Source organism: Medicago truncatula, chromosome 6, assembly GCF_003473485.1.
Source record: "Medicago truncatula cultivar Jemalong A17 chromosome 6, MtrunA17r5.0-ANR, whole genome shotgun sequence".
Taxonomy (NCBI): Eukaryota; Viridiplantae; Streptophyta; class Magnoliopsida; order Fabales; family Fabaceae; genus Medicago; species Medicago truncatula.
Window position 1 is genome coordinate 10,400,284 of NC_053047.1, and position 14,454 is coordinate 10,414,737.

General features: G+C 34.8%; 1 protein-coding gene across 1 annotated transcript; it reads left to right on the plus strand.

Moving 5' to 3' along the window:
- Nucleotides 1-9,782: 9,782 nt before the first annotated feature.
- Nucleotides 9,783-13,205, plus strand: LOC25495855 (protein QUIRKY). Its single transcript, XM_013596108.3, has one exon. It carries the CDS (start codon nucleotides 9,947-9,949, stop codon nucleotides 13,025-13,027), a length of 3,081 nt encoding a protein of 1,026 aa, XP_013451562.2. The 5' UTR covers nucleotides 9,783-9,946; the 3' UTR covers nucleotides 13,028-13,205.
- Nucleotides 13,206-14,454: the final 1,249 nt, after the last annotated feature.

Sequence of the window (14,454 nt, forward strand, 5' to 3'; positions counted from 1 at the left end):
TGGTAAGTGAAGTTTCTGTGCAATGAGTTGATAGTGATGTGTAACGCAGGTTGTACTTATAATATGCTTGCCATGTGAAGTTTGTTTCTTAGCTGAAATTGTCAATGGTGTCCAAGTAGACGATGAGTGCACCATCATACCTTTACAGCAACTTTTTCACCACTCGTGTCCTAACATCAACCACTTTGTGAGTTCATATTTAATGAGTTTTGAATTATATACTAGTTTTTTTATTATTTCTGTCGATTATGTTAATGTCTAAGTTGTCATAATGAAAAAGGGTGTATTTTATTTTCAAAAGGTGACATCAATCATACTTAAAGTTTTAGACGATTTTTAAAACAATACATCAAAAAACTTGTCATTTATATATTGTATGTAAGAGTAAATTCTTCATACTCATTTGAAGTTTGCCTTGTGGTTGACTTGACATCTTGCAGTTTGCTCCTCTTAATATCTCAAGTTTACTCTTTCTTTAAATGAAGTTTCGTAAATAGGTAGTAGAATTAATTTCTTCAAATTAGCCGGTTCTTGAATCAGATGCTGAATTTTAAAGAAAAAAATCTTCATAAATACATAAATATTATCGTAGAACTTGGTACTTGTATGTTAATTAAACATACTATGAAGGCCATTGAATTCATTATGTTCACTACCGTCCACATCTCGGTCACTCCCTCAATATCTATGATTATGTAAGTAAGGGATGCAACATAAACATGAATGTGCAATTAGCAATTAAATTTAAAAGTAATCCAACAAGGAAAAAAATGAAAAAAGAAATTTATTACCATCAAGCTCCTTGCTTAATCATAGGAACAAAACTTTCTTTTAAAAATGAATAAAAAATAGGTTAAATACCTCTTGCTCGTTTAAGTTTCACAAAAATATCCTTTAAGTCTTTTGAATTTTAAATAGGTCCATTAAATTTTTAATTTATGAAGGACCTATTTAAAACTTAAAAACTTAATATACTTCAAATAGGTGCATCAAACAAACAACTTGAAGGACCTATTTAAAACTCAAATTAAAAGCACGTATTTAAAACTTAAAAAACTTAAAAAGACTAATCTGGTATTTTTTGTCAAACTTAAAGGGTCAAAAGATGAATTTAGCCTAGAGAATAATAAGAGTTAGGCTTAATACAGCATCTGGTCCCTTAACTTATTTTTTGTTTTTAGTTTGGTCCCCTAACTATAAAGTGTCTCAATTTGGTCCCATAAACTTCAATCGTTTACTATTTTGGTCATCTCCGTTAATTTTTAACCTTAAATGTCTAAGATGAACCAACTTTGTAGGTGGTCTACCAAGACTTTATTACATTTTTTAATTTTAACCGTTTTGATTTTATTTCTTAAATGAAGATTGTTGGATCATGGAGGTATCTATTGTAGCATATAATGAACTACAACCACCTAATTTTTTTCGTCATCTTCTTCCCCTACCAATCTTCTTCATCTGCATCTTTATTCATCTTCATCTTCATCTTAAGCAAAAACCCAGAAAGATCCATTTCCAAACCCAGCTCAATCGTTTTCAATTTGCTTTTTTTGAATCTGGTCCCTTTAAATAATCTAGTCCCTTTCGATTTGAATCTGGATTTTTTTAGATTGAGACGATGAAGAAATTGATGATGATCATCATCATGTTGATGTTGATTGTTGTTGATGATTTCTGAATTTTAGAAATTGGAGGTGTAGTGACGAGAAGAGATGATGATGATTTTGTTGTTGATTATTGTTAATAAATTTTTATTGGATGCCATAGTTTTTTGGTGCCATTGGTGCCATAGGTAACTTTGTGTCTATCTCTCTCTTAACAACTCATTCTCTCTCATCTAAATAATTTATTTTAATCATTCTCTTTCATCTAAAATGAACCTATGTCACCAATGGCACCAAAAAACTATGGCACCCAAGTATTTCCCGTTGTTGATGTGTTTAAGCTTTTAGGATTTGATGTGTTTTCTGGTTCTGCATATGATCAATGAATGTGATTTGAAGTTCTGCATAGTATGATGAAGAGAGAAGATGAAGAAAACTATAAAAAAATCAAGTGTTGTTGATTCATTTTTAAATACTATAAACTTGTCAAGTGGTTTATACATTAAATAACTAATGGAGATGACCAAAATAGTAAACGGCATTGAGTGTCAAACATGAACAAAAATAAAGGAAAATAATTAGCATGATAGTTAAATTTAAAGTATCTAAATAAAAATTACAATTAAGAAATATACTTTAGAGTATAATATAGTATTGTAAAATTACTATAATATTAATTATTTTTCATGTACTAGTTTGACCACGAATTAAGTGTCAAACATGAACAAGTATTGGTGAAAAAGCTTCATTTAACATATGTGGTTGATTCAAGTTAACTGATCTATGATAATCACATGGTGCAGGACACACTTTCATCCTCTTGTGGATGAAGAGGGATTCATCTTGCAATTTCTCTCCTGCAAAAAGGCAAGTTGCTTCCTTCTAATGTGGTCATGGAGAATTAACTCTAAAAATACATTGATTGTTATAGTTTTCTCACTAATTTAAACTTGGAGATGATAATTGACCATGATACTTTATTTACTAAGATAGTTGTCTATATGGTAATAATACAACTCATATTTTTTTTGTTTAAGCAAAGTATCATTTGCTTACAATTGCAAAAATTAATTGCAAAAATTAATATCTCCAGGCAAATAAAATCTATTTAAAATTTGTTTTTTTTAGGGAAAACTCTATTTAAGACGTTAGCTACAGACAGCTTCTCCAAATAAAATGTTTTTCTTTGTACGGATATAAGATCAATAATTAATTAATTGGCTATTACTTTTTTCATCCTATGAGTATGTCGCACCTCCTATTTAGATTTTAAAATCTGAAATCTTTCAACGTGTTTTGGAGGTTTTTATGAGGTGTTTATGACGTTCGAATTCTATAATCCGAACTGCATAGGGCGCGAGAAATCAATAGGGTATGAAAAGAAGGGGTCTAATTAATTTCATGTTAAATGTATGGACTAAGCCCACTTATTAATGGACCTTTAGCTATCCCAATCAAACGAATTCTGCTCTCCACCCAGCACAAAACACTCGCGCCCTGCAGTGTTGCCAAAAATGCCCCTACGTTAGTTAATTAACGCAAGTGTAAAACTATGTGTTAGTTAACTAACGCTGCGTTACTTAAGTAACGCATGTGTAAAACACTGCATGAGTTAACTCCCGCAGCCATTAGCACATGCGCGAGTTAACTCACACTAGTTTTCTTTCTCATTTTCCTTCTTGAAATTAATAGCTACAAGATGCATGATGGTGGGCAGAGGTTGAGCACAACATGCATGCTGCCACGTTAACAGTAGAAGTCACTATAAGTTTTATAGTAAGAAATATGACTTTGCATTAAAATTTAGAACTTGTTGTGATTCTTAAAATCACTTGGATTATTATAATAGCAGGTCAAGATGCATGATGGTGGACAGAGGTAGAGCACAACATGCATGTTGCCACGTTAACCGCAGAAGTCACTTACGTCTAAATTGTACTAATTCATAAAATAAAATTTTGGTGCTCACCTCTCTCAATTTTGGTGCTCATTGCTCAATATAGGTGAAAACAAAACTAGTGTGAATTAGCGTTAGTTAAGTAGCGCATGGACATTTTGGGCATGGCTGCAGGGCGCGAGTATTTTGTGCTGGGTGGAGAGCAGAATTCCAATCAAACATTAAAAGGCCCACTTTCTAAATAAAATCCATTTGATAGAAAATTTGATCTTTAGACACCTATGCTTTGATCACAAATACCTTTGAAGTAACCAAAATTCCCCAACGACAATTGATTACCGTTCGTTGCTGAGTAATAGTTAATTGATGCTTGCTGCTGAACGGTTATTAATTGTTATTCCGCTGTGAAGCTATATCAGAAACTTATTAATGGACCTTAAACTATCCCAATCAATCATTAAAAGGCCCACTTTCTAAATAAAATCCAGTTGTAATAGAAAATTTGCTCTTTAGACACCTATGCTTTGATCGCAAATACGTTGAAGTAACCAAAATTCTCCAATGACAATTAATTACCGTTCGTTGCTGAGTAATAATTAATTGTCGCTCGCTGCTAAACAGTTATTAATTGATATTCTGTTGTGAGGCTATATCAGAAACAAAAATAACACCAATCACATATTCAAATTCATTTAATAACAGATTGTTATATTTATGTTTGCGATCATCTTGCAAACCATTTCAAATCATATATGTTTACCAAACCTACTATTGATGCACTTTAGTTCAAGTCTTTAACCGTAGCTGATGGTGGTTCTATCATTAGAGCATTTTGTGAAGAAGAGGTTAAACAGACAGTATGAGACTGTGATAATTTCAAAAGTCCCGGACTTGACGAAATCAATTTTGGCTTCATCAAGAAGTTCTTGGGGAGATAAAAAACAAATTTCATGCTTTTTATTGGTGAGTTTTATAGGAATGGGAAATTGGTGAAGGGCATTAATTCCACTTTCATTATATTAATCCCTAAGGTCGAGAATCCTCAAGTTCTATCTATCTTTCATCCCATTTTTCTAATCAGATGTATGTATAATGTGTTGACGAAAGTGTAGGCCAATAGGTTGGCAATGTGATTGACACTCCCATTTTTGAGTCGCAATCAGCCTTTGTTAAAGGCCAATAGATTTTGGACGACATTATTATTGCAAATGAAGCAGTTGATGATGCTTGCAAGTTAAAGAAGTAATTAATGTTGTTTAAATTTGATTTTGAGAAAGCCTATGATCCGATTGATTGTAATTATTTGAAATCAGTTATGAAGAAAATGAATTTTCCAACTACGTGGAGGAAGAGGACTATGGAATGTGTGATGTCGGCTTCAACATATGTTTTGAGAAATGAGAGACCGACTGATGAATTTCAATTAGAAAGATATCTTCGACAAGGTGTTCCTCTTTCTCCCTTTCTTTTTCTACTAGCAGCTAAGGGATTGAATGTCGTGATGAATGCTACTGTTGAGGCCGAGTTGTTTTTCGGATATGATATTGGTCACAGTGTATCATTAAGCATTACCTTTTTATAATTTGTCGATGATACAATTATTATGTGCGAAAAAAGCTTGGTGAATATCAGAGCTTTGAAGGCAAATCTTATCCAGCCCGACCTAGCCTTTTTAGTAAAAGATTCAGGCTTAGACTTTTTAAATAGCCTATTTACCTTAATAGACCAAACTTGGGCATATAAAAAAGCCTAAGATGCACTCTCTCTCTCTCTCTCTCTCTCTCTCTCTCTCCTTCTCTCTCTCTCTCTCTCTCTCTCTCTCTCTCTCTCTCTCTCTCTCTCTCTCTCTCTCTCTCTCTCTCTCTCCTTTTAACTGTGACCATATTCATTTGAACCATTATTTTCCGCAAAAAATTCACGTTTACAACATACTTGTCATTTTTTTTGACGAAGATTGTCTCTAGAACTTTATAAAAATGGTCTACCTAAAAGATGTGAGTTTATGCCTTAATATAAAGTAGACCTTTAAAATAGACTTCTGAGCTTGATAGACCTTCAAAAAGGTCATGCTCAGACTTTGAAAATTGGCCTATTACACGCCAAAGGTCAGGCTCGAGCTTAAACTTTTTATGCTAGGACAGACTCGTGCCTTATAAAACCCAACCCGACCTGCTCTATTCCCAACCCTAACTGCAATATGTGAGATCATAAAATTGGATTTTCTGTTGTTTGATGAAAGATTTTTACCTCTCATAAAACTCTTTACACGTAAGTATATATAGGATCGTGTCCACAGGGAGTTGCGTATTTCATAAGCATTTTCACAATATTTGTCACATTAAGTGTTTGGGTATAAATTGTTTGTTTGTGTAAAACTATTTTCCTAATCGACATAAAAGTAAAACAAGAAGAGATAGGGCTATTCCGCTTGCGGTCAGAGACATCAACCAAGCGTAACAGCTGCAATCTCTCGATCGATTAATGGATTCTAGCTTATTAAACTATATTATCACAATCACTCGACAATATCATTCGTGTCCAAATGATATCGTTATTTCTAAGGGATCGTTTAAACATCGATTTCCCAAACATTTAAACGATCACAAAGTCGTTTGGGTAGTTTAATCGAGGATTTCCCAACCGATTAAATTACCCAAAAGCATTAAGTTCTAGATTAAAAGTGATTATCAAATATTAACATCCATGTCTAGAGTAATAACTTAAGATAGATTGTTATTCTATTTCTAGATTCAAAAGTATGTGTCCATATCATTTTGAATCTCAATAAAACAATAAAAGCAAGAATAACAACAATATTGAATAAATAAGCTAGAACCATATATTAAAAGATCAAAAGATTACATAATAGCTTGTTTGAATACCTCAAAACTACAAGAGTAGATGTAGCTACATATGTATATGATAGCTTTGCAAAGGATGAAGAAAGGGTGAAGATTCCATGACAAGATCCATGATGTCTCAACAAATCTTGCCTTGAATCTACTCCTAACTACCTTGTTTTGTGTTTCTCTCTCTAGAAAAGCCCTAGTCTCTCTCTAAAAACCAGAAAATATCAATAAAAATGTAATAGAATATTTGGAAAGAGAAGAGAAAACTATTTTTATGGGTTGACTGCGTGCCCGTTCGCTTAAGCGATCTAGCAAAATATCTTCCTTTGCCCAATTGGGAGCTGCCACGTGCGCCTTATCCATATGAAGTTGATGAACTTCGCTTAAGCGTGTGAGAAGCGAGCTGAAAGCGTGCAAATCTGGCACTCACTGGACAACCGTGTTGGAACAAAATATGTTTCACAATAAACCTTAGTTAGTTTTGATGATAACAAGGTATTAAAAATTGTCAATTGGTTATTGCTAATAATTGTTCAAGTGTACAGGACCATAGGCAAAGTTAATCAATTTCAATAGGTCTTGGAAGAACAATAGAGAGCAAAGGAATCTAAAGTATCTGAAGAAAACTGCGTCTGAAGCTATGAAGTGCTTCTGAAGTAATGACGTCATCAGAAGCAGAAGTTCATCAGAAGCAGAAGTCCATCAGAAGCAAGATTTCATCAGAAGCTATATCATCACCAGAAGCTACAATTGTTCAGTAAATTTAAACTGAAGTTTCAAAGGAGCTGTTTTTCGTTTCAACCTCGTCTAAGAGAACGAAGAATTAAAAGGGAGGTATCAACGGTCATTTGAAAAGCACTGGGTGCTTGTCCTTCTTTATCAGAGTTGACAAAGTACAAGTGTACAACCACTACCTCCACTACTATGTTTCTGTCTATGCTACAAGACAAGACAACAACTCTGCCTGCAGAAATGTTCCTTCAAGATAGGAAGGAATTTGAAGTTGATCCTTCATAGGACTACACCCAAATCAGGCAAAAGATTACTGGTGGATGATCAAAGGAACTCAACGACTCTTTAGACGTGCTAAAAATCTCAACATCTCTCTACTCACCACTATATAAAGGAGTGAAGACTTGAAGATTGAAAAGAGACATTAACACAAGTTAAAAGCGCCAAAACTCTGCCAAATTTGATTCTACAAAGCACTTTGAATTTCTGCACTGATTTGATACATCTTAGAAATTCGTAAGTCTAGAGTCTTTATTGCATTGTATTGTGAACACCACTGATTGTATATCAAGTGTTCAAAGTCAAACATTTTCTGTGTAATTCTGTTTGATTAGAAGCCTCTCGCCTACGTGCTTGAGCATTAGAAGACTCTTGCTTTAGTGCTTGAGCATTGGAAGTCTCTCGCCTGCGTGCTTGAGCATTTGAGAAGTCTCGTACTAAGAGAGTATTGAGCATTTGTAATCTGTGTGATTATTAGTGGAAATCTCCTTGGAAGTGCAAGGGGGACTGGACTACTTCCGGTTTGTGGAAGGAACCAGGATAATTGTTTGTGTCTCTCTTTCTTTTCTCTGTTCTGTTTTCATTCCGCTGCATATCTGATTCTGAACATCACATCAGAAGCATTTCTAACCAGCTTCTGAAGTGTTATCAGAAGAAGAACTTTTAGAGAAAAAGAAAACACAATTCAACCCCCCCCCCCCCCCCCCTCTTGTGTTTTTCTCACCTTCAAACCGTCGCTTAAGCGTGCATCTCTTTTCTTCATAAGCGTGCTACAAGCGTCTGGAAAGCGAAGATCTTGATGCTCTCTGGAGCTGGTTCGCTTAAGCGACCATCTCTTGGTTCAGGAGGTTCTTTCTTGGTCCTTGCTTGTCGTTTCCTGCATAAATTGGATAGAATCAGGCATGTAAAGCATAAATGGTAAAAATACACTCAAATGGTAGTTTTTCCTTAGATAACTTGCAAAACAAGTCACTAATTTACCTAAGTTAACACATGAAATATGTTACTTTTAAGCACTTATCATTATTACAAAAGAAAGATATTGTAATTGACCGTCAAATCTCAAATCAAGAGTCATGATCATTTCAAATTATTTGATTCCAAATCATTGATTAAGATAAATAAAACTAATTTACTTATTACCTCAACATATCTTGGTTGATCCTTCCTTAAAAAAAAAACATCTTGGTCCATAAGATCACACAAATTTAGGATCCATAGTCCCTAAAAACGTGTGAAAAGGTCTTGCTTGCGTCATATCTTCGTCAAAATAAACCATATAACTATTCAAAAGCTGTATCCCAAATTAGAAGCCACTAGACAGTGACACAAAAGTCATTCCTCTAAGATAAAAGTGCTTCCTTTTCCTACCCCATCTCCATTCTTTGTTAGCATTCCAATGTAATTTTCTTTAGAATTTGGAATCCTTTATTTCAAGGGACGGTCATAAAGGAAAGGCTATGTTTGACAAAGAATCTTCCCTACTAAGAAAAATACATGTCAAAAGCAAAAAAAGGAAAATAAGACTATAGTTTAGTATTTCCTAACATGATAAAGTAAAAGAAATTAATTATGGACTGTCTAAAGGTGCTGCTTGCAGCTCAAGATAAGCAAACACCCTTTAATGTCTTTTTCTTGCTCCTCTCACTTGTCTTCCCCTTCACAATTTTATATTCTTTGCTAAAAAAAATTGGTGAAAATATTCTTAGCAATATTAACATTTTACAGCTAAGAAAACCACTATCTTATTTTATTTTTATTCTAAAATTATACAACTGATATTATGAATAAATACTTTTTATTTTGCTATTGGCATAATGATCAATATAGAGTCAAATTTAACTCATTTGAGGGGTTTTAATAGAACCTTATTTTATTTTGCATTTTAAAACTCTTAATATTGTTTTTGCACCACTAACCAAGAACTCAAAGCTTGAACCCGTAGATCGTTATTGGTACATATTTAAATAAACACATATGATGAGAGAAAAATATGGTAACCCGGATAGGAACTCGGAATTTCATATAAAACGTTCTCATAGCTAAACTATTCATGTTTTTAGAATTATAATGAATGTGTAATTCTAATTTTTTTTTTCATACATTTTTTTGAGAAATTTTTTTCATAAATTTAATCAACTAATGATTTTGCTTATCATAATTTTCTCAATGCAACACAAGATATGAGACAATTAATTTTTTGTCTATGTTTTATTTTTGACATTATAAATTTCAAAGGCTCCTAATTCTAATTTAAAAAAGGTAATTTTTAAAAAATATTATTTGGTATATATGACAACACCTATAAAATCCAAAAAAAAACTTCATTAAGAAAAATATTAAGTGCATGGACACTTTCCAAATCAATAGCCAATAAGCACATTCCTTTTCATATTCTAAAATTATATATAAGTGACTCCCCTTAACATAATGCGTCCTTCTTTCTCCACCATTTTCAAACCCCTCATACCCATCACAACCCAAACCAACAAAATCCCAAACTCCACCGTTTTCTTATACCATGCATGAAATAATACACATATAAACACAAACCTTAAACACACCATTTCCACAAAACTACCAAAATGGCCACTGTTAGAAAACTTATAGTAGAAGTAATAGATGCACAAAACCTAGCTCCCAAGGACGGTCATGGAACTTCAAGTCCATACATAGTAATTGATTTCCACGGTCAAAGAAGAAAAACTCGAACCTTGGTTCGCGACTTGAACCCGGTTTGGAATGAAACATTGTCATTTAATGTTGGAGAACGTAACGAAATTTTCGGTGATGTTTTGGAACTTGATGTTTATCATGACATGAAACACGGTCCAACCCGGAGAGAAAACTCTCTGGGTCGAGTTCGACTTAGCTCGACTCAGTTTGTGAAAAAAGGTGAAGAAGCTTTGATTTATTATGAGTTGAAGAAGAAAAGTTTGTTCAATATGGTTCAAGGAAAAGTTGGCTTGAAAATTTACTATGTTGATGAAGAAATTCCTCCTCCTCCACCACCGGTACCTGTGCCGGAAAATCCACCGGCACCATCGTCTGAGCCACCATCCGGAAAAGTAGAAGAATCGCCTCCACCGCCATCTGAGCTGGAAAAAGTTGAACCACCACCGTCTGATCAACCGTCCGGAGCACCACCTCCGCCATCCGAAGCTGGGCCCCAACCTAAGGCTGAAGGTGAACAAGAACCTAAGGTTGAACCGGAACCTGTTCCTGAACAGATTCCGGTTCAAGAAGAAGTTGTAGATCCGATGGATGCAAACCCACCAGAAGCATTTGAAATGGCAGCTGCATCAATTTCAAGGTCAAATTCAGAAGTTAGATTCAGCGGAATCAACGGTCCACATCCACAGCCAATAAGAAGATCGGCATCAACGGCTAGTTTTACATCAGAAGCTTCGATGGACAGCATGTTGATCGAACGGTCCACGTTTGATCTCGTTGAAAAGATGCACTATCTTTTCATACGCGTGGTGAAAGCGCGTTACCTACCAACAAACGGTAACCCAATAGTGAAGATTTCGGTTTCGGGTCATGATGTTAATTCCAAACCCGCACGCAAAACGACAACGTTTGAATGGAACCAAACATTCGCTTTTGCACGTGACACACATGATTCTTCTCCTATTCTTGAAATCACTGTGTGGGACCCACAAACAATAGAAGAAAATCGTAGTTTGCTTGGTGGTGTTTGTTTTGATGTCAATGAGATTCCGGTGAGGGACCCACCAGATAGTTCACTTGCACCACAATGGTATAGAATGGAAGGTGGTGGGGCCCAACATGGTGACTTAATGATCGCCACGTGGATTGGTACTCAAGCGGACGAATCATTTGCCGACGCGTGGAAAAGTGATACTACTAATCATGTCAATTCAAAAGCTAAAGTGTATCAATCACCTAAGCTTTGGTATCTTCGTGTAACTATTCTTGAAGCTCAAGATATAACGCCGTTGACGCCAACGTTAAAAGAATCGTGGTTTCATTTTCAAATTCGAGCTCAAATTGGATTTCAAGTGTTAAAAACGAAAACAACGGTTACTAAAAACGGTATTGTTTCGTGGAACGAAGATCTTCTCTTTGTTGCAGCTGAGCCATTAACCGTAAGTGATTTTATCGTCTTTAGTTTGGAAAACCGGCAACATAAAGCGCCGGTTACAATGGGTGTTGTGAAAATACCTTTAACAGCCGTTGAAAGAAGAGTTGATGACCGGAATGTGGGGTCACGTTGGTTCACATTTGATGATCCAAACGATGAAAAAAGAAGTGGTTATAAAGGAAGATTACATTTACGATTATGCTTTGACGGAGGGTATCACGTGATGGATGAAGCCGCTCACGTGACTAGTGATTATCGACCAACAGCAAGACAACTTTGGAAACCACCAGTTGGAACGATCGAACTTGGTATCATTGGTTGCAAGAATTTAATACCGATGAAAACGGTAAATGGTAAAAGTTCCACTGATGGTTATTGTGTTGCGAAGTACGGTAACAAATGGGTGCGAACGAGAACAGTTTCAGATAATTTGGAACCAAAGTGGAATGAACAATACACATGGAAAGTATTTGATCCTTCGACTGTTTTAACTATTGGAGTATTCGATAGTTTTTCAGTTTTCGAATCAGATAATTCGAAAACTGAAATGACTAACGAATCAACAAGGCCTGATTTTCGTATTGGTAAAGTACGAATACGTATTTCTACACTTCAAACAGGCCGTGTGTATAAAAATACTTATCCACTTTTGGTTCTAACACATGGTGGTTTGAAAAAGATGGGTGAGATTGAGATAGCGATTAGATTTGTTCGGACAGTTCAACGGTTAGATTTCCTCCACGTGTACTCTCAACCGATGTTGCCGTTGATGCATCATATAAAACCTTTGGGTGTGGTTCATCAAGAGGTGTTAAGAAATACGGCAGTGAAGATGGTGGCAGGGCATCTTTCGAGATCAGAACCGCCGTTGAGGAAAGAGGTTGTGTTCTATATGCTCGATGCTGATTCACACAATTTTAGTATAAGAAAGGTTCGTGCAAATTGGTGTAGGATAATTAATGTGGTTGCAGGTTTGATTGAGATCGTGCGGTGGATAGAGGATACACGCGGATGGAAGAATCCAACAGCTACAATTCTTGTTCATGCTTTACTTGTTATGTTGGTTTGGTTCCCCGATTTGATTATTCCCACTTTGGCATTTTATGTGTTTGCTGTTGGCGCATGGAACTATAGGTTTCGTGCGCGTGATCCTCTTCCGCATTTTGATCCAAAGATTTCGCTTGCTGATGTGGTGGATAGGGAGGAGTTGGATGAGGAATTTGACATAGTGCCGAGTACACGATCCTATGAAGCAGTGCGTGCAAGGTATGATAAGTTACGCACACTCGGGGCACGTGTGCAGACAGTATTAGGGGACTTAGCGACGCAAGGGGAGCGCGTGCAGGCATTGGTTACCTGGCGCGATCCTTGCGCAACTGGAATTTTTGTTTTCTTGTGTTTGGTTGTGGCGATGATATTGTATTTGGTGCCTTCGAAGATGGTGGCTATGGCTTGTGGATTCTATTATCTCCGCCATCCTATCTTCCGCGACCGGTTGCCATCACCAGGGTTGAATTTCTTTAGAAGACTTCCGTCATTGTCGGATCGAATTATGTAGATTTGGTTTTCATTTTGGCAGAGTAAGAAACTAATTTACTCTGAGATAATTTGAGAGTTATGTAAAATATATGTGTCATATTGCAGTATAGATGAAATATTGTATTTGGTTATAGCAGCTATTCTAAAAATGTAATGATAATGTTTTTAATATATGTTTTCATGATTTTGAAAATTTATATAACAAGTTTTTTTTCAATTGTACTTGCCTACTGGTGCTTCTGAGATATCAGGTGATTATGTCAGTGAAGCATATTGCAAATTTAAGAAATTAATTATGGTGTTAGTTATGTGTTAATGCTACTATATTATTTTGTTGCTGATGCTAATACAGGTTTACTAAGTTTTGGAACAAAGTAAAATAGAAATTAAACAATAAAATCATATGTTGAACACAATGTTTTGAAGTAATTAGCTGCATGGATTGGGATTTCATGCGGTAAAAATTACACACGATTATACACGGTTTTGTATTTCGGTTTTCGCCTGATAATTAGAGATCGGACAATTTAGATTATACTATACGTAAATTAACTATCAATGATAACGATTGTTGTTCTTAGGTCGGACGACTAAGATCTATAATTGCGTCCTACAACTACAACAGGAAATCCAAATCCATTAGTTGTACAGTTAAGTCTATTTTAGCCATAAAAGAAGTAAGGAATTAAAACAAAAGGACAATGAATTAAAATAACTTTTTCCTTTTGTTTTCATTCTATGATACATGGTCCTTAGTGAATAAGAAATAGAGTTGGTGTTGTCTATATAGTAAGGAATTTCATTTTTGTGGATGTATGTAGAGACGAGGAGATGAACATTAGAGTCTACTACAAAAATCACACAAAAATAATTTAAAGAAAGAATCTGATTCATTTTTTAATTTCATAAACTAATACATTTGTTATCTCCATTTCCTAAAAGAAATGGACATCTCTATTACTATAGTTTTTTGTATAAATTTATAAAATGAATGCTAGCAACATTCTCTCTAGCACTCACTCTTTTATTGGGTGAAATCAATGTAGGATTTACACTTTGGAAAATAAATTGATGGGAGATACATTGATTTAACGCAATAAAAGAATGAGTGCTATAAAAAGTAGTTGAAAGAGAGTGTTGCTAGCACTTCTCAATTTATAATTAATGTCATCAATTTTAAAAATATGTACATTTATATCATGCATTTACTCTAAAATTATACTCCATCCGTTTCAAAATGAGTGTCGCTTTAACAAAAAAAAATTGTTTTAAAATGATTGTCACTTTCAGTTTTCAATGCAATAATAACTTTTCTTTTTCAATTGTACCCTTCAATTAATATTATACACACTACTTCCAAAATATTATTTTTTCTTTAATGAAAAACAAACCAATAGTTGATTAGGATAATTTGGTAAAATAACATCTCTCTTTCTTTTAGTTGAT

Coding starts and splice junctions, on each gene's coding strand:
- LOC25495855 (XM_013596108.3), top strand. CDS start 9,947: ATGGCCACTGTTAGAAAACTTATAGTAGAAGTAATAGATGCACAAAAC.